We start from the raw sequence: 26,425 nt of genomic DNA, 5'->3' as shown, positions 1-26,425 counted from the left end.
TGTAAGAGAAGCATGTGTCAGAGCATACAAGCATAGACATGCTGCCCCCCCCCCCCCCGCTTGTTTGGCCTCCATTTGGCCCGGTGAGGCACGAGTTGCTAGATTAGCGAGCACCTATTAAGGCCGGCGCTGCGCCGTGATGGTGTGTGGTTTTTGGCGAGGTGGGTGTCCCGCCATCGGCTGTTCACCCAACGCACGCACGCGCTCGCACTCTGCAGCTCGATACGGATAGCAACCGACTCACTCACAAACAGATACCCCCCCCCCCTTATGGCCATACAGACTGTTAAGGCAAGTGCTGTTAGCGAGCACCTATGTACGGTGCGAAATAAGTTCAACATACACAGGCAATGCGAACAAGGGGGTGTTGTGGCCAGCATCGCTTCCAGCTGCCGCCTTTGCGTCAACAGCGCTTACGTTTACACACCGTACCAGGGTAATCATTTATGTACGAGCCGACCTAGGGGAGGCCTAGGACCAATTCACATTTAAGTCACAGACGTGAACTTTGGCCGGGCATCGAACTTGGTTTGCTGGGTGTGCAGCGCAACATGCTCACCACTCACTGTAGCTCTCCGACAGCTCTACCCCACGCATTCACTCGCACGAGCACACTCGGGTAGGCAACACGCCGACACTGTCACACATGCACGCGAACGAAGACACACACACACACGCGTGTAGGAGCGTGCACGAGCTGGAGCTCATGCGCCAGCTGACATCCGATCTCTGTTGCCGTCGCTGCTGCGTTCCTGCTGCTCGCTTCCCCCGCGCCTCCTCTCCCTCCTCAACCGAACATGGTGAGGTTCAGGAACTGCGGGGGGCAAAGAAACGAGACGACGGGCGTCATCAACGACCCAAGAAGAGCGACTTTCACACGTGGCCGATCCTCGTCCTGAGAGAACAAGGCTCAAGAATCGGCTTCCTGCGCGGCACCAGGTGAGCGGGCGAGCGACAACGCGAGAGACGTGGGTGAGCAGGTGAATGGGCGAAAGGACAAGTGAGAAAGCAAGTGGGAGGGTGAGCGAGAGAGCGAGCGGGTGGGTAAATAAATGTATGTATTATGTTGAACTTCTTTCGCGCCGTACGTAACCGACCATGCTAACCAAGCACAAAAATTGACAAAGAAATAACTGAGTGAGAGAGCACATGGAAGAGGAGGCCATTACATCGGTTAACGAGCAGATGATTGGACGAATAAATGAGTGGGAGAGTGAGCGAGCGAGTAGGTGGACAGGCAGATAAGGAGCTATGGGGCAAGAAAGTTGGCGTTCGAGTGTCGCGATGGTAAGTTGCTGGGCATGGCGGTGAGCGAGCTGGTGAGCGAGCTGGTGAGCGAGCTGGTGAGCGAGCTGGTGAGCGAGCTGATGAGCGAGCTGGTGAGCGAGCTGGTGAGCGAGGCTCTGACCGGGCAGCAGAACGTTTACGAGCTAAGTTTGACGATGCGTAGCGTCGTATGCCCCGACGAGCACAAGTGAGGGCCCACAAAAACGGTCAGCGCATTATCGCGCGGCGCTTCCAGACGCACGTCTGCGGCCGTCTGGAACGCTCTTCCTTCCGATATTAGGAAGCCATTGGAGCTATGCACTTTTAAATAATCTGGATTGAAAACTCATCTTTTAGAACAGTTTTTTGTGCTTACTTTTTTGTCCTTTCCCCGCACCTCCGATTGCCACGGTTGGCTACATACGGTGTGAAAGAAGCTCAACATACTGTACGTAAATACGCAGCCAACTCACCTCGGGCAGTTTGAGCTTAATGGTTCCATCACCATCCTTGTTGAGGGCCTGGAATATCCCTGCAAGATACAAAAACGCAACGAGATTTGGTGTCACGTTTAACCCTCGCCAGACATACCTGCCACGTGGATCCCCTGGCCATGCAAGTGAATTGCCTAACCCTAGCTAAATATCGTGGCGAATGTAGGACGTTCTGTTTTCAGCCGTTTATTTGTTTGTTTGTTGAGCAGCTGGAGGTGTCAAGGTAATCTACAAAGCCTGGAAGTTGATCGTGGTCTTCGAGCACCGGAGGCGCGCACCCCCTGGGTCTTCGGAGATGGCCGACGATTTCCGACGGTCGCCGTCTCCTTGAGACCTGTGATGGCACCCTCCACCACCCTCCCCCCCTCCACTTCCCCCCCGACTCACGGAACATGGTCTCGAGCCGCACGAGGCAGCACAGGTAGTTGTCGAAGTCGATGACTCCGCTCTCCTCCATGTAGCGCATGGTGATGGTCTGTGTCAGCTGGTCGTTCAGACGGAAGCCTGTGGAAGGATTGCGAGAGCATCTCAACAAGGAGACGTACGTGTATAACTACGTATTGTAGATTACACATTCTTTGATAATATACATACGTATGGTGAGTAATGTGTGTTAAAAAAAAGTAAAATATTAGCGTGATGCGATATAGGAGGAATCTGAAAGTATTCGTGGGGCGATTCTCAAATACGCGAGCGAAACGATAAAATTACGTCGATGAGATGAACGGGGGCGCGACGATCCCACGACTTGCCGCAAAACAAGGAGACGACTCAATCTGAGAACCGATTCGTTTTTCACGCTGCAGTTAATGGGGTGGCCTCTTCGTGGCTTTAGGGTCAAAGAAGAACCCGCAATAAACACTGAAGAACATTGATACACGTAATATTTGATGCACAAATATTTTTTCTTTGCCCTTTGTGTATACAGAATCCTAACGTGGCTTCGCTGTTTCACGCCTGCAGCGTTTGTATGAACCGATCGCATACAACGTACGTGCATCGATTCTCAAATTTCCTTATGTAATATCGCGCGTGTGTGTCTTCAGTGTTTTATGGGGAGCGGTGGCACAGTGGTGAGCGCACTTCGCCACAAACCCGGCGAACAGAGTTAAAATTCTCACTCACGGTCAATCGGTGAAGAATATCTGAGCCACTCCTGGGCCTTGCCTCAGTGGACTCGACGTTAAATGAGAACCCGGTTACGGTGCGTAAACATCGCCACTGGGGAGACAAATGCGGCCGGGCGTGGCGCTTAACACCCACCCCCTCGTGTGCCGTGTGCGGCCTTCATAGGTGCTCGCTAACAGCACTTGCCCCATCAGCCTCTTAAGGCTATACGGCGGATCTTTGTCTTTGGTGGTGAGGAGATAGTCAAAATTTAAAATAAACGTTCAGCGGAGTGATTCGGGGCGGGGTGGGGGCGGGGACCTTTGTTATGGAGTGTGTCCAAGATGACGGAACCCACCTGCTTCAGCCAGAGCGAGGCGGAACTCGTACCCGTTCATGTTTCCCGAGTGGTCCATGTCGAACTGTCGGAAGATTTGCTGCGGAAAACGACAACGGACGCAACGAGAAGACCCCATTTTTTAAAAATCGTCGACGCTGCTCATCACCCACGCAAAGATTCGCTCTCACTGCCTGCGCTCGGATGATTCGTCACCTATCCACGGTCACGATCCCAAAATCGATGCTGCTTTTTTTTGTCTTTTTTGTCTCTGTCGTCTCGCTAATTCGAATGGTTTCCCATTCGTGGTCTTGCCTCTAAAACCATTGGCCTCAACGTAACGAGCACATTATTTGCGAATACGCTTTGATAAAAATGTTCATTCTCAATCGACTTCGATGCACGTGTATCACGATCATAATAAGCCACTTAAAACAGCAAGTCGATAAATTGTAACATGCCCGTCATTTAAAATGCGACATGATGAAGACTTATAAGTGTGCTGATGGTTCAATTAGATCGCGATTCATGCATCGAATCGTACGAGCGAGGTTCAATTTATGCCGATTCGTATACTGGACAGTATTCAGTTATGGCTCTGCGTGCTGGGTTCACGTAAACCCCTGAAGAACACGATATTCTCCACTCGGTTACCGACAGAGAATGAGATTCCCGAATCGAATTCCGATCGCGAATCATGGAAACGTATCAAGTCAGGTGAATCTTCACGTCTATGAATTATGTGGCAAATACAAACTGTATCGCGTGTCTGTTTGTAAAGTGTGAGCACACACCAAAATAGACATATTATGTCTAAATATACCTGCACAATCACCATAATTCTGAAGGGGAAAATGCTTAAAACGCCGATGACAGAAAGTTTTAAATAACACCATGTCGGGTCGTTTAGCGTTTAAAATAACCTCCTTTTGCGATTAGACATTCGTTGTGAAATATATTTCAAAAGTAATGCCACGGTTGACGAATCGGGCTCCGCCTGCCACGGCCCGGACGCTCACCACGTGTCGAGTGACGATAACGTTACCACGCTACCCACAGCTCCCCGGAGTTGTGTGGCAAAAAAACGAAACCACACGCGACCACCACCGGTCCCCTTTGCTCCCCCTCGCTCTTGTCACCTCCCCCCACCGCCGCCACCACCACCACCACGAGCTCCACAAGCCGAGTGTCTGTGACACAATGGGGAACCCCGTTGCTGCCACGGGGGGCAGGGCGGGGGGGGCGGTTGTGGTCGGCTCTGGTTCAGACGGAAAAAACCCGAGTCTCGCTTCCCCGGCCACACCTGCCACGTCTTGATGCGTTGCCACAGGAAGTTGAACTCCTTGATGCCCAGCTTGCCGTTGCCGTCCCTCTGGGAAAGGTGGCGCAATGTCAAGGGCATTCAAAAAGTGACGGACGCGTCAATGGGCCGTCCTTCTTGGGTGCGGAAAGCCGCTCGACGGCGTCTGGGGCCACCAGATGGATCCCATTTGCAGCGAGTACCGGGAGACGGTAGGATTGGGACCTCACCGCAGTTACGATAAGGGGAGAAGCCCTCAAGCCGTCACTTATGGAGGTAGCCGTACCTCCCTGTGAGGGGCGGGCAGGAGCCGTGCTCCCTTTGCTGTTCGGTGTTTTCTGCGCTAATCCTGTGAGCGTGCGAGATTCTGCGAAAGGATACGTCCATGAGTGACACCATGTTGCGGCAGGCGTCCAGGCTGAAGCCGTCCGTCTTGAGGTCGGCATCTGATCGGCGTACGCACGTCGCAAGGCACCCAATCGGATCACCACAACGCGCATCCCATTACTGCTGAACAAACTTCAACAGGACATGTCACTGACACCCCAGGTGTTATATGACAACCAACTAAATGTCAACAGGGCCACAGTTCATGTGAAAGACAATTGTATATCAACAGTACAGTCGTCGTTTGACAAACTTCAATGGAAAGTGAAATCAGACATGAACAGTACGCGTGCTATGTGACAACCACTCAGACATCGATCAATAGGAGGCTCGTCGTGTGACAAACGCTCAACCACTGACGGCAGACTCGTCACACGGTGAGGAACCGCCGCCACCCCATGGAGCGTCACGTGGCCATCGCCAGTGTGTAGCACGAGGCTCGCGCGCCGCTCACGCGCGCCGCTCACGCGCGCCGCTCACGCGCGCCGCTCACGCGCGCCGCTCACGCGCGCCGCTCACGCGCGCCGCTCACGCGCGCCGCTCACGCGCGCCGCTCACGCTCGCGCGCCGCTCACGCGCGGCCGCGCCGCTCACGCGCGCCGCTCACGCGCGCCGCTCACGCGCGCCGCTCACGCGCCGCCGCTCACGCGCGCCGCTCACGCGCGCCGCTCACGCGCGCCGCTCACGCGCGCCGCTCACCGCGCCGCCGCTCACGCGCGCGCTCACGCGCGCCGCTCACGCGCGCCGCTCACGCGCGCCGCTCACGCGCGCCGCTCACGCGCGCCGCTCACGCGCGCCGCTCACGCGCGCCGCTCACGGCGGCCGCGCCGCTCACGCGCGCCGCTCACGCGCGCCGCGCCGCTCACGCGCGCCGCTCACGCGCGCCGCTCACGCGCGCCGCTCACGCGCGCCGCTCACGCGCGCCGCTCACGCGCGCCGCTCACGCGCGCCGCTCACGCGCGCCGCTCACGCGCGCCGCTCACGCGCGCCGCTCACGCGCGCCGCTCACGCGCGCCGCTCACGCGCGCCGCTCACGCGCGCCGCTCACGCGCGCCGCTCACGCGCGCCGCTCACGTTTTCCACAACGCGGTTGAGGATGTCCCGCAGCTCCGTGGGGCTGATCTCGTTGTCCTGCAGCGACCGACCAAAGTGGGAAGTCAGCGTGGGTGGCAGCAGAAGCGAAGCGCGGTTTTACAAATTAACTTAAAATGCACTCTCGGCCGATCGGTCGATTTGTGCGTTTTTCCGTCTGACGATTGACTCGATGATGGTGAAAACACGACAAGGTGACAGGTGTTGCGCTGAACAGCTGACACGACGTACCGCTCCGGCGAGCCTGGCAAACACATTGACGAAGGCCGGGTCCACTGGCACCTCCAAGTCCAACTATAACATGTGCGGCACGCAGCGGCACAAACAAAACAAGGAACAACAAAACAAACACGCACATTACAAACAAGATCCTCCACAGAACTTTACTCCAAGTCCAGCCTTCATAGCCTTCCTCTTCTACAATTATGACCGACTTACATCTGCTCGCAAATAAACGGCGCTGGCATTAAAAAAAAAGTACTTGTATAATTTCAAGAGTGGAAAAAAACGAGGGCGTTTCAGGAAAGAATGGGGAATCTCACCTCGGGCATTACAATGTCGACGTCATCGTCCATTTTTCTGGAACAGAACAGGAGAAGAAACGCTGGCATCACACAGATAACAGCTTCACGTTCGAGCACTTGAGAGGGGCGTGGGTGAGCCCCCGCTCGCCTACACGATCGCCAATTATCTTCTCTGTTCTTTCGGTAAAGTCACGTAAAAGGGAAATAATAAAATAATAAAAATAGAACCAAGAAGATGAATCCCTGCAGTCACGAAAGCTTTAAATCGAAAGATCGCCAATTAATTTTAAGGGCCCCCTCCGTGTTGAAAGCTGTGATCTGGGTTGGTCTGATTTAGAGGCATACCAATTCCACCTGCTCCACCCTTCCACCAGGGAGCAGTGGCTTTGAAATTAAGAGAGGGTGGACCCGAGGAGGAATGACTTCACGTGCACTCCGCTGGGAGGCCTGGGTGACCTTGTGGTTGACATGGCTCTCTACTGGGATGCTACACCATAAACCATCACGCGAGCTCCAGGCATCCTCGCAGCAGCTTTTGGCTATCCATCGAACAAAGACGGCCACTGCATCGGGCGCTTTCAGATGCGTTTCTGCGGCCGTCTGGAATCCTCTTCTGACATTAGGAAGGCACTGGAGCTATGCACTTAAAAATGTAGATTGAGAACTAATTTATTTAGAACTGCATTTTGTGCTTAGTTTGTCGTCCATCCCCCGGCACCTCCGATCGAATTGAGTAGGACATTGCCAAAGAGGACATTAAAGACCCATGTTAATGTATTCTTTGGTTCTTTCAGTAAAGTCACGTAGATATAAAAAAAATAAGTGAATAAAAATAAAAAGAATATTAATAAATAATAAACAACAAAAACAAGAATCTAGACTGTAGCCTGGTCCTTAATTGGAGTGAGTGTACTGGCAGTCAATAATGGAGACTATAGCCTGGTTATTAAGTTTGGTGAGTGTACTGGCAGTCTATAATGTAGACTGTAGCCTGGTTCTTAACCTCGGTGAGTGTACTGGCAGTCGATAATGTAGACTGTAGCCTGGTTCTTAATCGGAGTAAATGTATTGGCAGTCTATAATGTAGACTGTAGCCTGGTTCTTAGCCTGAGTGAGCATACTGGCAGTCTATAACGTAGACTTATTCTTGGTTCTTTCAGTAATTTAAATATAGTAAAAATAATCTCAGATGGAATTCATTGTTTCAAAGAGGACTATCAAGGTGTTAATAAAACAGAGCAAGGTCTGTTTAAACACATTAACACGTAGAGCCATCAGCATACTACACGTTTGTCAAGATATTAGGTGCTGAAGTGGGAGGTGTGAGAGTAGTGGTGATCGTAGTAAGAGGTGCAAGTTGTGGTCGTGGCAGTATTCGTTATGGTGGCAGTGGTGGTGCTGGCGGTAGTGGTGGTAGTGCTGGTGATAGTGGTATTGGTAGTGGTGATGTTGGTACTAGTGGTGTTGGCTAGTGTTGGAGCTGGTAGTGTTGGGTTTGGTGGTGGTGTTAGTGGTGTTGGTGGCGTTGGTGGAGGTGTTGTTGGTAGTGTTGGAAGTGGTGATGTTTAGTAGTCTTGGGTTGGTGGTCGTGGTGGTAACGAGAGTACTGGTGACGGCGGTGGTGGTGGTGGTGTTCATAGCGGTGGTAACGACCGTGCTGGTGGTGGTGTTAGCGGCGGTGGCAGCACTCACTCCACCGCTTGCTGCTTCTCCGAGAAGACGCGCAGGATGAAGTCGGCCTCCTGGTTGGGCTCGAAGGAGGAGGGCATGACGATGTACTCGCCCGGGGGCAGCAGAAAGCGCTGGGACACCTCGCGAGTGTTGATGAACACCTCGGAGCGCGCCTTGGACGCGTGGAATTGGAAGAAGTCCTTCTTCAGCTTCAGCTGCGGCTGCCCCACGTGCTGCGCAGAATCAGAATCTTTGTTCATCCTGGAGAAATCCGATGAGCTATGAAGCTCTTTTTCACAGATGTCCGATAGGGGCACGGGGTCAGAACGTTACAGCAGGCGGCGGTCGGGTACACGGAAATCCAAGACGCGTTTCGCCTGTCGTTTGTAAAGCTTTCATTTAGTGGGATCAATTGTGTTCTCGTTATTTACCGTCTTGTTTGTATTGTGTCTCATCGGTCCTCTCTCAATTATTTCCATGACATTGCTATATCATTGGCTTTCCAATTGTAAATTATCGGAGGTGTAACGATTCACACCCTTAGTACATTCGACACGCTGATGTGACTTAAAGTCACAATTAAATTGAAGGATTTTAACACTTCATTTGTTATTGCTGTGAATGTGGTGACCACTTGTGGCTGTTGCGTCACGTGAACCCATCATACACAATAAACACACATTTTTACATGCGTGATTCGACGCACTTATCGTGAGCTCCGCAATCAACATTAATCAATGACTCCATGCATCCATTTACACCTCTACAAATAACCTATTCTTATCCAATCAATCCAGTGGCATGCATCATAAGTGTAATCATTAATTTACATTTATGAACTGGTGAATCACTTGACTATAATTTTTCTTTTTTGTACACGGCGATCCGTTTTCCATGCCAGTGAAATTCTGTCCTGCACGCTAAAAAGCTCTGATACTTAAATGAGACGGTGTTCATGTGACTCATGGGACACTCGCGCTGATGCGATCCGACTCCCCGTTACCCCATGTCCAGCCAAGCAAGCCCGCTAGGTCCTAGAAGCCATGGCCACTGCTCGCTGGGTGGCCTTTTCATTTTAGTTCGTCAGCTCCGGTTCCCGGTTCAAGAGCCATTTCAAAACAAGCAACCCGCGGGGTTTCACGGCTTCCTGCATCTTTGGCGGACTGATTACAATCCTGGATGCTGCCTCGGCATGAAGATAATTGAAAACAACACTCAATAATAATCATATTCTTACAGCCCATGGTCAAGTCACTGCTGGATAAAGGCTTCCCCCATACAATCACACCTACAATTAACATAATTGGCTACGTGCGGTGTCAAACAAGGGAGTTGTTGGACCATACTGCACCACGATGGTCAGTGTGTGATGGGAGTGCGCCCCAGACCGTTTCAGCGACCACTCGTCACCGATGCTCGCCGTGACCAAAAATCTTATTGGGACAGCCCGGTTCGTGGTGAGGAGCGCCAAACGCTGTGGCACCAATCCCGCTCCCACCACTGCTCTCGGCATTTGAATGCGTGAACACGAAACCGTGGTGGGTTTGAACTGGGGCGGGGGGGGGGGACTTGAGCAGTCTGCCGAGTGTGAATGTTCAAGTGCGGCGCTTTTGACGGCGTGGCGTTATCCCGACGGCCGTCTCGCGGAGCCGACCACGTCTGCCGAGGGGCACATCTGTGTGGACACACCAGTGCAGAACGTACCGACTGTGGGACCTGCAGAGAAACAACAAAAAAAACGAAAAAATAGAATTAAGCGTTAAGACGCGGCGGGGTGTGCACGCGCGATTGTGGCACCTCGTCCGTGACCTCCGCGTGTAGACTCGTGACTTTACCGAAAGAACCAAGAAGATGAATCCCTGCAGTCACGAAAGCTTTAAATCGAAACTCGGCTGAAATGAATCTGCGGTTACTAATGTCCTTCCCTGCACCTCCGATTTTGTCATCCTTTCCCCGCACCTCCGATTAGCACGGTTGGCTTCGTACGGTGTGAATGAGATTCAACGTACACACGTACATACAAGGACGTTTATGTTGGCAGCCCGAGTTCTCTCCCAGAGGCTGAATTTGCTGATCCAGAGTGAAACTTGTTTTTGTCAGATGGTGGCCATGTGAAAAAACAAAACATTTCCAGCACAAACAGCCATTGTGAAAAATAATTTTGAAAAATGTGACGCGTTGACCTCCCCCATGGCACTTCGCTTTCAGCCAATTCCAGAGAAAATATTATTTTTAATAGAGCAAGTATTATTTCCAATCAACACTGCCTATCGTTTTTTTTAGCTAAACGGTGCCATTTGAAATCTGTTGAAATACGTAGCAGAGTGAATGCACAGCATTTTTTTCCCTTTTGAAATCAACACACGAATGACTGGACAGATACATAAATGAACGAATGGATGATTCAGCAGCAGCATCAGCGTTTCCCCGAGCGATCGGTGATGACGGCCGCGGGAGGAGCTGTAGGGAGGATGCTGCGGCGCGGTCGAGAGGTGCGGAGGAATCGGTTGAGCGGTGGCAGGGGGACGTGGGCGAGGGGCGGCCGCAGCACCTGGTAGATGGCGAAGCCCATGGTGAGGAGGTCGCGGCCCTGCCGGCGCTGCTTGCGTCGGTCCTTCTGCATGAGCGCCACCACGACGGTGCAGCCCTCCTCGTCGTCCTCGGGGTCGTCGTCCTCCTCCAGCAGGCTCAGCCGGAACTGCGGGTTGCTCCAGAAAGTGTCTGTGGGCACGCGGGTAAAGAAAGAAAACAAATAATGAGATTCGAGGGCCACGGCGCACGAGCGTGCGGCGCGAGGGAAAGAGCGAGTGTGTGAGCGAGCGTAAAACCCAGCGTGCAACAAGGCCAAATGAGTGAGAGTGCGAGAGCGCACGAGCGAGAGACAGGGAGAGACGCGTGCAAGCGAGCGTCCGAGAGGGGGGAGAACTATGCGATTGGAAACGCGAGTGAAAGGGACAGCGAGTGAATGAGCACATGAGGACAGCGAGTGAGAGTCCGCGCGTGCACATGGATGGCGCACGAGAGAGCGAGCGCCTTCAAGAGAATTAGCGAGCGCGACAGCAAGCGAGCGAGCGAGCATGCGAAGGAGAGACAGCAAGCAAGTGCAGCAACGGTGACCGATTGAATGAACCAATGCATGAAAAAGCGGGCTGCCGAGCGAGCGAGAGGCAGAGCGAGCGACCCTCACCCGGGAAGTTTCGGCAGCCGCCGGCGCTGCAGCCGCGCACCCAGCTGCCCTCGTGCACCACGGAGCTCCAGAAGTGGAGATTATCGTCCGAGAGCGCGTCCGCCGTCAGGTTGCAGATCTCCAGCCGTGAGAACTGGCGCAAGAAGTCGTCGTACGACATCCTGCGGGAGGGGAGGTCGGGGGTGGGGGGGCGGGAACGCACGTTAAACCACTTGCACTTTTATCAACATTGTCCTGCATTGCTAATCACCCGACAGCCGTCGCCAATTAAAGACAAGCCAAAGTTCGGTTGTGGCCATGCAACCCAAACTATGGACCACATAGTAAACCCACAGAGATACACAGACAGCCATAGAGATACATTAAAGACAGGCCACAGTGCGATTGTGGCCATACAACCCAAACTATGGACCATACAGTAAACCACACGAGTCTGCGCTCTTCAACGGAGGAGGAATATAAATTCTGGGGTCACGATTCAAGAATCAATTTCTTCTCTTCAACGCTGCCGTGAAGGTGGCGCCTCAAGTTGGCCGGTGGCTGCAGGGATCTGAAATAACCAAATCTGACATAATTCCCGTGATACGACTTGATGCACATCGGAGGAGTATCGAATGATATCCACGAATTTGCCAGACCCCAAAGAGGCCAAAGGGTGGAGAGATGGCCAGGAGGAGAGCACTCACCAGAACTCGCCATCTTCGCTCTTGACCATGAGCCGATCCCGATCGTCGTCCGACACCTCGTTCCACTGCCGCGAGCTAAGGGACGGGGCCACGCGTAAGCCAGACATACAAAGACAAAGACCCCCCCCCCCCCCGTGTAGCCTTCACAGACTGTTGGGGCAAGTGCTGTTAGCAAGTAGCAGCGCCTGTGAAGGTCGGCACTGTGGCACACGAGGGGGTGGGTGGCCAGCACCGTGCACGGCCATGGTGCTGCGATGATCATCACACACACACACCCATTATCTACATCGTGAACCATCTTCTTGGTTCTTTCGGTAAAGTCACGTAGAAGGGAAATAATAAAATAATAAAAATAAAAATAATAAAATAATTCTCACGACGTTTCGGCCACAACGCAAGCAGCCGTCCTCAGGTGAAGAACAGGTGTCCTTCAGACGCTGTCTTTCCGACAGACCTGTTCTTCACCTGAGGACGGCTGCTTGCGTTGTGGCCGAAACGTCGTGAGAATTATTTTATAATGTTTATTTTTATTATTTTATTATTTCCCTTCTACGTGACTTTACCGAAAGAACCAAGAAGATGAATCCCTGCAGTCACGAAAGCTTTAAATCGAAATCGTGAACCATTTACAGATATCCCACTGCTTTCGAGTGATCCTCTTGCGAACTTCTCTTCAGGTAATTGAATATCGTGCAGCGATGGCTTCATATCTCAGGGGACAGCGTGAAAAGAATTGAACACGTGTATTGGGATTTGTGAGTGACGTGTAGAGGCTTTGAAATAAAATGTCGTTCATTCAATAGTGTTCTCCCTTCTCATGTTAGTGGATATCTATAAATGGATCAAACTGTAGCTTAACCCGACATAACTACTATTTGTAACTATTTTTATTTTACCAGGCATAGCCCACTAAGCTATATAGCTGTTTTTCAGAAGCGACCTGGCCACAAATGATAGCTCAACGAGTGGCAGATGTGGAAATGTATAGCAGCCAAATACTGTAAATGCATGTTGATACTAAATATGGAGGGAAAACCGGATGATCCGGAGAAAAATCCACACAACCACAGGAGAAAGACATTCAAATGGAAATATACAGCAGGCATCAGGGTCAAAATTTAACCCACGACCGCCTGCATATCAGGCGAGATAGTTAACATCTCGCCACCGCGGTGAGATGTTAAAATGGCTCACACTGTAGTTCAACACCACATCATGCACATTCCCAGGCCGCAGACCGATCGGGTCTGCTCTGTAACCCGTACGCCCACTCAGAGTTGGCCCGTGGCCAAAGTGCCCGGTGACAGGTCCCGACAGCCAGTGACGGGATGGGCTGTGCACCTGCAGTGCCACAATTGCGGAGCACACTCCGTACAAAGGATACGTCATTAAACATGCATTAAATACACCGCGGGGGGCCTGCTCCTAATGTGGAAAGTGATCTCAGCCTTTCAATCGGTTGTTCGTGTTCCCTTTAAGCACCGAACAAAGGCGAATGGTACACAGGCTGTGCGTTACATCGGAAAGGTGACAGGAGCTGTGTTTCCTTCTCCGCAATGATATCCTAATTGTGCTTCCATTGTCGACTATCAAGGGGTTAATAAAAAATCCATTCACATAATTCTTGCAGAGCCAGTGCATCACCCCAACGTGTTACAGAATGGCCCGTGGAAGGAGATATCATAGAAGCACTTCCTAAATATTTTCAAGTGACCTCTTATCCACACCACGGGGGTGAGAACGTCACCATCTGCCCCGCTGCGCCAAGCAATGATCATCCTGTGACAGTCCAAACCGATACTGCATTTTCAGAGCTGGAATTTAAGCAAATTTAAGTGAAAATCAAAGCACAATTTGCTATTGTGGGGTTTTTTCTTCTTCTTCTGTGCACTCATTGGCGACTGGTCTTAGACCACCAACTCACACCACTTAAGAACCCAGTATAGTTCAGAATCATAATCAGAAATGTAGCCAGTAGAGTTAAAAATCTCTTTTTCATGAGCGACTCGACCGGCAGACATCAAAGCATTCCACAACAACATTAAAAAAACCTTGATAATAACAATTACGTTGTAAAATTACATTCCCACTTAAACTCGAGTGATTTTAATAGCGTGATGCTGCTGCGTTGGGCTTTGGGTGCACGAATAATACAACTATTGAGCACATTTGTCAATACCACAGCCTTCAAAATAAAATATAAATTAGAATGCTGTGAAGGAGGACTACTTCCCAAAACGTCGCCGATTGTTTACGTATCCAATCATGGACTGCTGAAAACTGGATGCGAAACTCAGGATATTTCTGTGGTACCTGCCAAGGAGTCTCACCTCTGAGCAAGAGGGAAACAACCCTTCTTATGATTCTATGTTTAATCGTGACGATCTAGCATTTTAAAGTTAATTACACACACATCAGATGAGCTAATATCTGTCAAAATGTTTACATCCGTGCTTTTGTTTTTTTAAGTCCTCGTAAACTGTAAGGCAAACAGCTGATGCCTTGGGCTTCCTCAGAGATTTACACCTCGGAGCATGTGAACATTTGTTCTCTCATCCCCAGAATTAGGCCTGCCCATCACCACAAAATGGCAACGATGTAGACGTCATCATTGGCCTAATGATCCACGACATGTCAGGCGTAAACATTGCCATACAACCGGGCCAACATTTAGCAACGCGCCAATCGTTCAGGAATATCTCGCGAACACCCGCAATGTGCACGGGGGGGGGGGGTGGGGGGGGTGTGAGCGAGCAACAGAGGCAGGGCGCACGAGCAGGTTGGGCGGGTGGGTGAGTGAGTCGGCAGCGAACCAAATTGGTGGCCGAGGGGGGTGGGGGGGAGCGAGACGGTCGACGAGCGGCAGAGCGAGCGAGCGAGCAGCCGAGCAGGACGAGTAATACCTGTCACTCCACGGGCCGACCCACTCGACTTGGCCCCAGGGGTTTCGGATACGGACGAGCTTCACCATGCCTCCGTTGTGGTACACCTGCCCGCACACACGCCGCCAGAAATTTGTGAAAATTTATTCTGAAGGTGACCTAAGACTAGAGAGTGCGATTTTCGCACCGTGCAAGTGGCTAACCCATTCGAACCAATATCCGCTCGACGGTGCGGTTTGAATTCGCTCACGTGCGGCTGCGCGGTCGGACGTGGGACAGCATTGCGAGTGTACCGTGCGCTAATCGGCAGACGGCTGTCTCGTGCGGCTTTGCTTTGTGCGCCATTTGCCGCATAAAGCGAGGGAAACCTGTGCTTCTTCAGGTACTGCGATGGTTTTTCCCATTATGTACAAAGGCAGTTGTGCTTTTTACACGTGTTTGCGTGTCGTTTGAAACTTGTGGTATTCCAGCCTGCGCTATTATTTCCGTTGCGTTAGGCTTTTCTCGTCAACTGCAGAACCGACGCGTTCTCCATCGGCTCCCCCTTGAACGCATGCTCTCTTAACAGCCAGCACGACAACGTCACCGTGCTGCGTCCGTTCTCTGGTCCACGTTGCCCGACACAGCAGCTCGGTGCATTTTGCGTTCGGTGTCGAGGCGGCGTTCACGAGGGACGCCAGCCGGAAGGTGATTAATCACGGCCAGGGGTGTGGCGAGAAACTATTTTTATGAAACTAAAAAAACTGGGCAAGGCTCTTTTTCAGACGCGTTCTGGCCACAAATGATAGCTCCACGGAGCGGCTTATCACGTGGAAATGTATAGCAGGCAAACACCCTAAGTGCGTGTCGATTCTAAATGTGGAGGAAAAAACCGGAGGACCTGGAGAAAAATCCACACGCTCACGGGGAGATAGACACGCAAACTCCAAACATACAAGGGGTCAGGGTTGGGATCGAACCCACGACCTCCTGTACACCAGGCGAGGTAGGTAACATCTCCTAGCCACCGAGAAGCTCGCACCTGGTCCACACCCGTGACGGAGTAGGCGTGGCCCTTCACCAGCTTCCACGTCGTGATGGCCTCCGTGTCGGCCGCGCTCGTTATCTGTTCGCGGGAATAACAGGAACAGACAAATCGATTAAAACTGAAAGGCACCAAAGATCAACCATATACAGTAGCGTTTAACAGACTGTTGAGGCAAGTGCTGTTAGCGAGCACCTATGAAAGGCCAACATGGCACAAGCTGGGGTTGGTGCCCAGCACCAAGCCCGGCCACCTTTGTCTCCCCAGTGCCGGGTATTCGTTTTTAAGGCCGAGTCGACCTAGGGGAGGGCCAAGGACCGGCTCTCATACCCGTCACCGATGTTGGCCACAAGCGGGATCGAACGTGGGTGCCCGGGTTCGTAGCGCAGTGCACTAACCACTGCACCACTGCTCCTCATACACAAACAGACTGCGCAGATACAAATCACTTCTTCAATAGCAACTGCGGTCGTGAAATGTGCGACCATCGTTTTCAGAATCAATGATTGATTCCGCAAGTCACGAAAATGGCATGGCGGCTTTTTGTCAAGTCACGAACGAACCGATTATAATGTCAAGTCAGGCTTGAACCGGTTGGCGAACGTTTCAAACCTCGCGGCACATTCCAACGCGATTGGTTAGCGGCAGGCATCACAGACCTCGAGAGCCCAGCGGCAAGGCTCGTGAGTCGCGTTGTGGTACATCCCAAAATAATAATAACAATGCTTTAATTTTGTATAGCGTCATTCATGCTAAAAGCATCCCATAACGCTGTACATTAATGATATATAAGGACCAAATCCCATGTGCAGCTACTACCAAGCAAATGAAAACCCTACGACCAAGCAAAATGTAAAACGAAATTCAGAAATGGCACCAAAATAAAAATGACAAACAACTAAAAAGTGATCACAACAAATAAATCAGTAAAATGTGTATTAACTTCTGGATAATAGCCTCCTCCCCACCACCATCATCATAATCGACTTTATAGTCAGCCATTGTCTATCCACTGCTAGGTCAAGAGGCCTCTCCATGCCTTCGCTGTCACCCGACACGTGTCCGTGATGCCACAATCCATCTCACGGAGTTGATCTCAGCAGTCCCACCTCTGCCGCGGTGGAACTCTCGACCAAGCTCCCTCCTTTGGCTGCCGTTCCGTCAGCAGTCTCGAAGAAACCCCAAGTGTGAGCATGGTTTTCTAGACGCCCGCTATAGAATGCCAGTGAGAAACCTCACGCGCAGTAAAACCCCCCAACAGATAGGATTTTATGTTTTCTTCGTGCCAAATAACAAGACACTCGCACTCATGCCAAGTGTCCAACAAGGGCGCCTTTGTGAGTGCGCATGGCTGGCTGTGGCGCGAGAGAGCGAGCAAGCGGGCAAGTAGGCGAGCGAGCATACGGATGAGTGAGCGAGCGAGCAGGTGAATTAGCTAAAGGTTGCGGAAGCAGACGAGTCAATAAGCGGGTGAACGAATGAACGTGCGAGCGTGCGTGTGAGCGAACAGGCGAGTCAGCGGGCGGGTGAATGGCCGAGATGAGCGAGTATGATAAACAAGCGACTGGGTGAGGAGGCGGGCAAGCGAGCAAGTGGAGGAGCGGGGCTTGCGTACGTCGATGGAGCAGCCCATGAGCGAGCCTCTCTGCACGCCCTGGTTGAGGAGTTTCCAGAGGTTATGGGGCGCCTTGGAGAGGGTGAACGTCTCGGTGACACCGCCCGTAAAGTCCTCAAAGCCCTCGCTCGTGCTGCCCCCGGTCAGGGCTTCGTACGAGCCGTTCATTCTGCACGTGGGGGGGGGGCAGAGGGCAGAGGGCAAATGTTAGAGAAATGGATTGCTGCTCCAAAGCTGCGTTTAGATCTGCACCACATCTGCACCTCCTCACGTGTGGATGTTGTCAACATTATTTTTCATTATCTCGTGTGTGTGTGTGTTTGCTGCAAGCCATGGAGGCGGGGTTTATTTAACTTTGCCGTAATGGTCTTTGAAGCGTCACGGGCCACGCACGGCGATATTACATTTCCCGAGCTCGTTAATTTATGCATGATGCAACGACGGGCGAGCACGCTTTTGCTCACAGTGTGGGTGTGGTGGCTAAACGTGGGCAGATGTTGTGACCGACACAGCACATTAAGTATCCGACGCATATGGGTTACACTATTACCGCTGCTGCTTTAAAAGATTAATTAAAAAGTTTTCTAAAAATCTCACGACATACACAGAATCGTATGAATGTCATAAGTGGCTCCATCTTAAAATGGACCGTGGGCAAATGCAACGCCTCCTGTGAGCTGGTCACAAGATTTATTGCGAGAACTCAACATTCCTATGACGAGGTTGACCTTACAATGTGATGATGCACATTGATAATGATGGTGACGATGCTGCTACCAACGACTTAGAGAGACGCGCATCGACTCTCGAACCATCATAAGGCGTGCATTTCAATGACAGTGCAAACTAAGACGGTGGCAACACCCTTGCAGTGCCACGCTACATCGCTCGAAGACATTGTCATTCTTGTTATTATTAGCAACGAAGCATACGTGAATGTACAAAAACAAAAACACAGCTGCAGCATGAGAACAATGAGCCCAGCCAAGTGGCTCGAAACCAGATGGCAGTCTTTACGCGGGCCCCACGACGAATGCCATCAACGTGGTGACCAAAAATCTCCCGGCCTCCAGAGCGACAACACAAGCAAACCGAGCACTGCTTCTCTCCGGACAGTGAACGGGGGTCATTGGCTACGGCAGCGAGGGATCCGCCACCCTCTCTCACCAGCAATGTGCGAGGCCGGACCCAGTGTCCCCGGATTACTGGGCATGAGGCCCACAAATTCACACGAGGCCCACAAACTTCCTTCGGCAGCCTACCCAAAGCAGGGGAGGCTGCGAAAGGAGTACAAGTTATCCATAATAGTTTTTTTTTGTGTTAGAACTCGTAAAACCTCTATTATGGATAATAACGGTCGTGAAAGCCTACGTGTTAAACAGATGTTGGGTGTTTTTAATAACGGTTTGGATGAAGGCCCTCCCCACGCGTTTTGGTCAAGGGGAGTGTTTTTTGACAATATTTCACCACGGCCGGTCAGGGCGAGTTGATGCCATGGCTGCCCAGGACCGGTTCAGATGTCGCTCGCCACTGATGTGAGCCATGGCTCGGATTTGGACTGAAGTCGCCGGGTTAATGGCGAAATACGCTCAAGCGCTACGCCGCTGCTTCTTCTTCCAAAAACCAGTTTGAAGCGGCAACTTTAAAAGATGCAAGTTTTGCTTTTCTTCCTTAACTTTTGAATGTAACCCCAGCTGAAAACCAGTTTGGTTTTGGAGTGAGCTGGACCAGGCTTGCCTAAACCTCACCAGGCACGACCAAAGGTCGCACAGTGGACATCTGTTTCCAATTAAGATGTATGGGCCACACGGAGAGTCGGTGAATTAGCAAAAAGGTTTGAATATTTTCACCGCTGGCAGTGGACTGTTAACTTTGACATTCTCAAAGTCCAGTCCCCACGCCCAACCACAGTCCACCTTATTACATTTGCCAGTCTTAATTATTCCAATGCAAACTAAGCCGTTGCTCATCCGACTGGTGAAATGTAAACGAGGTTGAGCTACAGCTTAAGGACAAGAATTTAGGAAATTATGGCTAAAAAGACAGTGCATTCCATTTGTTACGTACAGCGTATATATAGCATGTCGTTCTACTTATCACTGAGTATTTGTGACCTCAACGATGAAGCGACCCAACTCTGCAACGTTGGGCCTTGCCGTGACATCATTGGTATACAGCACCGTACTGTACTCCCATCCCGGTGACATTTACAATGCAACCTGCCCAGCTTCGTCTCCATCTACATCCATTCCTTTTTTCCCTCCTTCAACGGCGTTACGTTACACGTATGCACGCCACCACGCCTGTGGCTAAGCGTCCAAAACACTTGGTTTGTATTTTTATCACGGGATGCAACCTTGCTCTTTCAGCGACCTCTCGTTGTCACACTTGCGTCAGGGCTTTGCAATCGTCATCTCCGCCGCCGCCGCCACCACAGCTCTCAACAGCTGTGTGGTCATCCTCGTCCTACCGCCGCATCGATCAGCCGCGTTTCACATTCAGCGCGCATCGCATTCGGACAAAAAACAACGATCTTCTTGGCTCTTTCGGTAAAGTCACGTAGAAGGGAAGTAATAAAATAATAAAATAAAACATAATAAATAATTCTCACGACGTTTCGGCCACAACGCAAGCGGCCGTCCTCAGGTGAAACCAGGTCTGTCGAGAATTTTTTATTATGTTTTATTTTATTATTTTATTACTTCCCTTCTACGTGACTTTACCGAAAGAACCAAGAAGATGAATCCCTGCAGTCACGAAAGCTTTAAATCGAAAAAAAACAACGATGTTTTAACGCGCCCGATTTTCTTGGCCCGGCTAACACGCCTTTTTGTTACCCATGTATAATATTTTAAAAAATACAGCGAAGTTGAGAGTTCAGATGAAACGCCAACGTTTAAAGAAGGCTTCTGCTAATAATGCACGCACAACTAGCTCACCAAGCAGGGGGCGAGGGGGTGGCTGGGGGGTGGCACGCTCACTGCGAACAGAGAAATTACATTTTGAACGCAACAAACGCAGTCTCTGAGCAAAGTGCTCACAAAGCACAATTGGCTATAAACAAAACAAGGGGGCTCCTCCGTGCATGCGAAATGCATCGCTTGTGCCGGAGAGGAGAGGGGGGGGGGGTAAAATCCATCTGTGTGTTTCTGCCTCTGCCTTGGGCTCAGAAGCACATCCTGCACGGGGACTGAGAAGAATGTTTGGTGCTAAACGCTGCACTGTGAATTATAACTGAATAATTTTTTTTTACATTTTAAAAATATATATTGCACTTAGATTTGCAAGCATTTTTTTTATCTGTCTTTTTGGGTTTTTATTTATTTTACTGTGACTTGTTGCGTTTGTCGGAGAAGTGGCGGCGGTGTTGTTTTTGTTGATGAAACACGATTCAAGAGCTCCTGGCGCACAGGGTACTTCAAAATAAACTGGAATGAACTTTAGTAACAATTTTGGAACATCTGTTATTTGCGCCATTCTCATAGCGCGAGGCGATTGCGGAAGGAGGCGCCGGGTTTCACAGACGCGTACAGTCTGCCAGCAGGGGGCGACGTCGCTGTGGTTTTAATAAGTTAACTCATTTGTGTTGATTCTAGATTTGAAGCTTTCGTGACTGCAAGATTCATACTCTTAGTTCTTTCGGTAAAGTCACGTAGGTAAAATATGAAATAAAATTAATAAAAAATAAAATAAAAATCACGACGTTTCGGAGGCAACACAAGTCTCCGTCATCAGGTGGGACCGCCACAGCCAGATTTGCTGCATCAAGTGAGGCAGGCAATTTTTATTTAATTTTAATTTCATCATTTGTGTTGGTTTCTCTTTTGCTCAGCAGATCTGCCGAAACGCGCACCGGGTCTTCTCTCGTATCCGAATGACACCACGCGTATCGCTGTTGTAACGTTTTTTAAAAATAAAATATCTTTCATTCCACATCATTGCCATTCTGGCTCAAGTATATATGACTGGCCTAACTAAGGTTTAGAAAAGGACCCCATGCGCGTTCTGTATTTTTTTCCTTGTCTCTGAGCTTATAGCTCAGATGCTCCAGAGCTGAGATTGGGCCTAATGAACACACAACCATTGACTACGGGAGGGGGGGGGGTTCCTGATTCTTCACGTACTCAAAATGGTTCTTCCGGCTTGCGAAATTGAAAGTCCTTCACAAAAGTTTACGTTGGTTTTTAAATAGGGCGAAATATTTCGCGGGAATGTTTGGCGATTCATGGTCACGATTTGACTCAAGAATCTATTCATTATCGTCATTATCATGTTGCGCGGTGGAAGTAGCGGCCGCTAGCGGCTGCCAGGGAGGAGAAGGGGGCGATCGCGCGAACCCATCTCAGACAGAATTTATTCATTAAAATGCAATGTTTGTAGCGTCAGCTTGAGATAAAACATAAGAATGAATGCATTTAAGTATCATGCCTTTCTAAAACGATAGTAAACAAAACAATTCATTTTAATTTCATCTGGTAAGGCCCACGGAGCGATATAACTCTTTTTCAGAAGCGACCTGGCCACGTATGATAGCTCAACAAAGTGGCTTATCACGTGGAAATTTATAGCAGCCAAATACTCTAAATGCATGTTTCTAAATGTGGAGGGAAAATCCGGAGGGGACCCCAAGAAAATCCATGTGACCACGGGAGAACGTGCAAACTCCAAATATACAGTCGTGAGGGTCGGGATCAAACCCACGACCTCCTGTCTACCAGGCGAGGGAGTTAACATCTTGGCACCATGGTGCCAAGGGACCACATTTGATTTCGGATTTTTAAAGCTCGTTCAGGGATGGTCAGCTATGCGGTACAGTGCTGACCGAGTGGTTTATTTACAAGAGAGATCTATTTATACACGGCAAGCAGCTTAAAAGACAAGCAGGCCCACTTTCTTGTACAGACAAATATCTCCAGTAACAGCCTTAAATAGACTGTTGGGAACAAATCCTATTAGTGAGCACCAATTAAGGTGTTGACAGCACCACACCCAGATGCCTTTGTTTCCCCAGTGCTTACAGACTTGCACCAGGTACTAATTTAAGGGTCAATCAACCTAGGGGAGGGCTCGGGACCGGTTCAAATATCACTTGCCACATCTTCTTCCTTCGTATGACGAGGTGAAATGTGCAACGTTCCTTGTCAATGTCGACGTTATTAATCCATTATTTTAAGCCACTCACTACTGACATTAGCTGGAGCCAGAATTCAAACCCAGGTCGCCGGGTTCATCGCGTACCACACTAACCGCTGTGCCACTGCTCCCAAACACTTTACCCGAGCTATCGACAGAATGCCTAATAGCTTTTTACATTTTGTATTATCTTTCGCCCCAGGTTTATCGTAACTGAAGAGAGATAAAGTATATCTTCTAGAGTCTACTTATACACACACACACCTTCAAGCTAATCTTCAAATGCACATGAATCACATCACATGTGCATACGTGCCGCACCTCAGATTAGTACGGTTGGCTACATACATATGGTGCAAAAAATAATTTCAACTTACAAGTCTGTAAATACATAAGCGACTGTAGCCACGAACCCATGCGTCAGCTGACAAAACGACTCACCTTCACACAAACCTACTTCGTTAGCAGCAAAGACAACGATCCTCCGTATAGCCTGAACAGACTGTTGGGGCAAGTGCTGTTAGTGGGTAGTACCTATGAAGGCCGGCACGGCACACGAGGGCATGGGTGGCCAGCACCATACCCGGCCGCCTTTGTCTCCCTAGTGGCTATGTTTACACACCACACCAAGTACTCATCTGAGGCTGAGTGGACGTAAAAGAGGGTTCAGATAATCGTCACGGCGTTGGTCTTGATCGGGAATCGACCTCGGGTCTCTGGGTTCGTAGCGCAGCGCGCTAACCGCTGCGCCACCCCTCTCATCCGGGCAGACGGACCGAGGGGCACTTGCTCAACGTGCCCAGAGGCTCACGTGGGGGGGCGACGCGAGCACGAGAGCGCGAGCACACTCACTTGGCGTAGGCCTTCTCTAGGAGAGCGCTCCAGAACTCATTGCCTTCGGCCGAGTGGACGAACACGAGCTCCCGGACTTGACGGGCAGGCGGTCGTCGATCACCACGTCGACCCACTCGCCAAACTGCCAGAACTGGCCCCGGCGAGACGCACGCCACCGGCAGACACCATCCACAAGCGCCGTTACGCACTCAAATGTATACGGTATACGCGTGTCTGTGTGTGTCTGTGTGTCTTTTATCCAGGTCATGCCTCTCATTCCCCAGGATAATCAAGAGTTGACCGTAGATATATGAATGAACTCGTAGATAAACTGACAGATCGGCATAGAGAGATATATTAGGGCTTTAACAAGTAATCTAATGATGAATATTGAATCTTTAAGCTCATGGCACACATCGACTTACCTGCGTAAGAATTGATGTTTTTCATTTTCGTATACGCTGTATACAAGTTTCATTTGGCCCTTCGAACTATTAGAAGCCGCTATATTCACAACAGTGTTAAACCAATAATCAATTATTTCATCAAGTTGCAATGCAGCACTGTGAACATTTTATGAAATCGCTGAGGGCGATTGGTTAAATCAAGACAGATGGAGACATACTTATTAAGTATAGGCGGAATGATGCCATTTATTTGCAAGTGAAAAATTCCACTTGGAGACTGTAGATTCACTCTTGTGGATCGCGCTGTTATCAAGCACCCATCATGGCTGTCGCTGCACAGGAGGCGACTGTGGTGCTGTGTGACCACCCTGCCACCTGGGCGACCTTTATCTCAACATTGCTGATGTTGACCACACCACAGCACGTTTGCACCTCCAATTAGCACGGTTGGCCACATACGGCGCAAAAGAAGTTTAACAGACATACATACAGACGTACGTACATACGTTAAGAGATTTTTTTTCACCAAAATTTGTGCTGCTCTACATTACAAACTAATTCACGGGTCGCTGAAGACGGCAGCGGGTCATGGCCGTTTAATGTATGGCTCAGCCGACCAAGGATGAAGAGCCTGGGTTAGGTGGGCATCGCGCAACGACCGCGAACTGCGTGATGCACGCACGGGGAGCTCGAAAAAACCGGGTCGCGGGATCGCGCAGCGCGGGTCAGGGCGGCGCGGCGCGGCACGCGATGACACAACGACGGGCGAGGAAAATAAAAACGCCCGTGCAGTTCCTCGGGCCAACTCGCGTTGGAACGCCTCCCCGTGGCTTTCCACGGCGCCGGCCCCAGTTGAGAAATCGTTGGATGGCGGCAATTGCCAATTTCGCCTACGGTGATGTAACGCAATCGCCTGCCGCCACTGCTCACTGGTATTTGCTCAGCGCGGTTGTCCCGGACATCGCCAAAGAGCTCCGGTTCACGGCTGGGGCACAGCAGGCCCTGCCACTTTGTTTGCTCAGTACAGCCCACCTCACATATCAATGCAGGGATTGTAACAGTGTCCTATTGAGCAAAGAATAATTTATCAATTGATATTTCACTTCGGCTAACACCATTCTGTTTGCAGCTGTCATGTTCTTGTGTTTGTACAATTGTGGTGTGTGCGTGCAAACACTGGGGTTGGGTCAAGGCGAGAGATAGTGTAGCTACAGCGTGGATCGTTGCGTGCACAAACGTAAAACACAGGTTGCTCATAATAAAGGTTTTGGGTTAGATCGCGTTATTTATAAATGTGTCGTTTATTATTTAGATTTTTTAGCTGCTATAAATGTCCAACTGACAAGCCACTTTTTTGAGCTATCATTTGTGGCCAGTTTGCAAATAAAAAATAAGTTCATACCTCAGTGGGCTTTGCCTGGTGGGGTGGGGATGGTTTAGTTTTATTTGTATATTTTTGGGTGATTTGTTCACCTTTGTTGTACTTTGCACTACTGTCGTGTTTTTTTGTATTGTTCGTTGCTGTAACGTCTTGACACCGCACCCCTTACTGGCCATCTGTGATAAAGTGAAAGCTCTTTATCACAAATATAAGAATCTGATTGTGAAGTTGTCGCACCTGGAAATGAAAGATACCGGCGTAGCCACCGGTGAACTCTTGGCCCGAGGGTACGACTCGCGCCAGCAGTTTCTCGTTCAGCGTCAGGGAGGCGATAGCCGCCAGCAGCCAGCAGTCGCCTGGAATGACAACGCACCAGCCAAAACGTGTGTTAAGTTGGTTGTCCTTCCGCACCTGGTTGTCCGATGAGCACGATTGGCTACGTACGGTGCGAAAGAAGTTCTACATGCATACATAAATCGTTAACACGTCCCTAAAACCTCCAAAATATTCATCAATGCATCCGTCAAAATAATAAATCGACACATCCGTTGAAAAAGTTACCATTAACCCATGCGCCAAATCATCAACATATCCGTCAAAAATGTGTGATCAACGCATCCGTCAAAAACAATCATCATCAACACATCAGTTAAAAAAATCAATAGAACAAACGAGACGTACACTACAACCAAGACAGGACAAACGAGTTCAGGATAGGGACTGATTCTTGATATGAATCATGAACCCAGGGTTGGGTGGCTGAACTGTTACTTGCCAAGTGGCTGGCCAAATCCACCCCTGGCCATTCAACAAAAGGTTACAGCTTCAATAACGAAAACAAAACCAAAAACTTCAAATCATGGTAAGTATTGTCGTTGCTTTGACTTTGCATTAACACATACCATAGCCACGTGACTGTGACATCACTAAAGTACCATAAAGACGCTCCTGCCCATGACTTTAAAGTATTTTTTATTTAATCAAGAATGTATCAATAATGTGTTGGACAGCACGGGACACTCAGCCTAGGTGCGCATGTACAAGACACCATCTGTTTGATTTTATTTGGGCTGGTCTTATTTTAAACTACAGTACAGA

At 50.2% G+C, this 26,425-nt stretch overlaps 1 protein-coding gene across 1 annotated transcript; it reads right to left on the bottom strand.

Moving 5' to 3' along the window:
- Positions 1 to 1,249: 1,249 nt before the first annotated feature.
- Positions 1,250 to 25,786, bottom strand: LOC121852245 (calpain-1 catalytic subunit-like; the record flags this gene model as incomplete). Its single annotated transcript, XM_042346332.1, is given in 20 exon segments — positions 1,250 to 1,403; positions 1,714 to 1,798; positions 2,148 to 2,264; positions 3,226 to 3,304; positions 4,508 to 4,576; positions 4,886 to 4,950; positions 5,953 to 6,022; positions 6,215 to 6,277; positions 6,526 to 6,562; positions 8,200 to 8,411; positions 9,883 to 9,894; positions 10,730 to 10,899; positions 11,366 to 11,526; positions 12,052 to 12,126; positions 14,955 to 15,040; positions 15,955 to 16,038; positions 17,573 to 17,741; positions 23,558 to 23,627; positions 23,630 to 23,690; positions 25,565 to 25,786. Coding segments are annotated over 20 exon segments (2,061 nt in total), but the record flags the coding sequence as incomplete, so codon positions are not given.
- Between the last annotated feature and the right edge of the window lie 639 nt (positions 25,787 to 26,425).

The sequence above is a fragment of the Callorhinchus milii genome, unplaced genomic scaffold, assembly GCF_018977255.1.
Source record: "Callorhinchus milii isolate IMCB2004 unplaced genomic scaffold, IMCB_Cmil_1.0 Scaffold624, whole genome shotgun sequence".
Lineage (NCBI taxonomy): Eukaryota > Metazoa > Chordata > Chondrichthyes > Chimaeriformes > Callorhinchidae > Callorhinchus > Callorhinchus milii.
The sequence above is the reverse complement of the archived record's forward strand: the minus strand, read 5'-3'. Positions and strand labels throughout refer to the sequence as shown.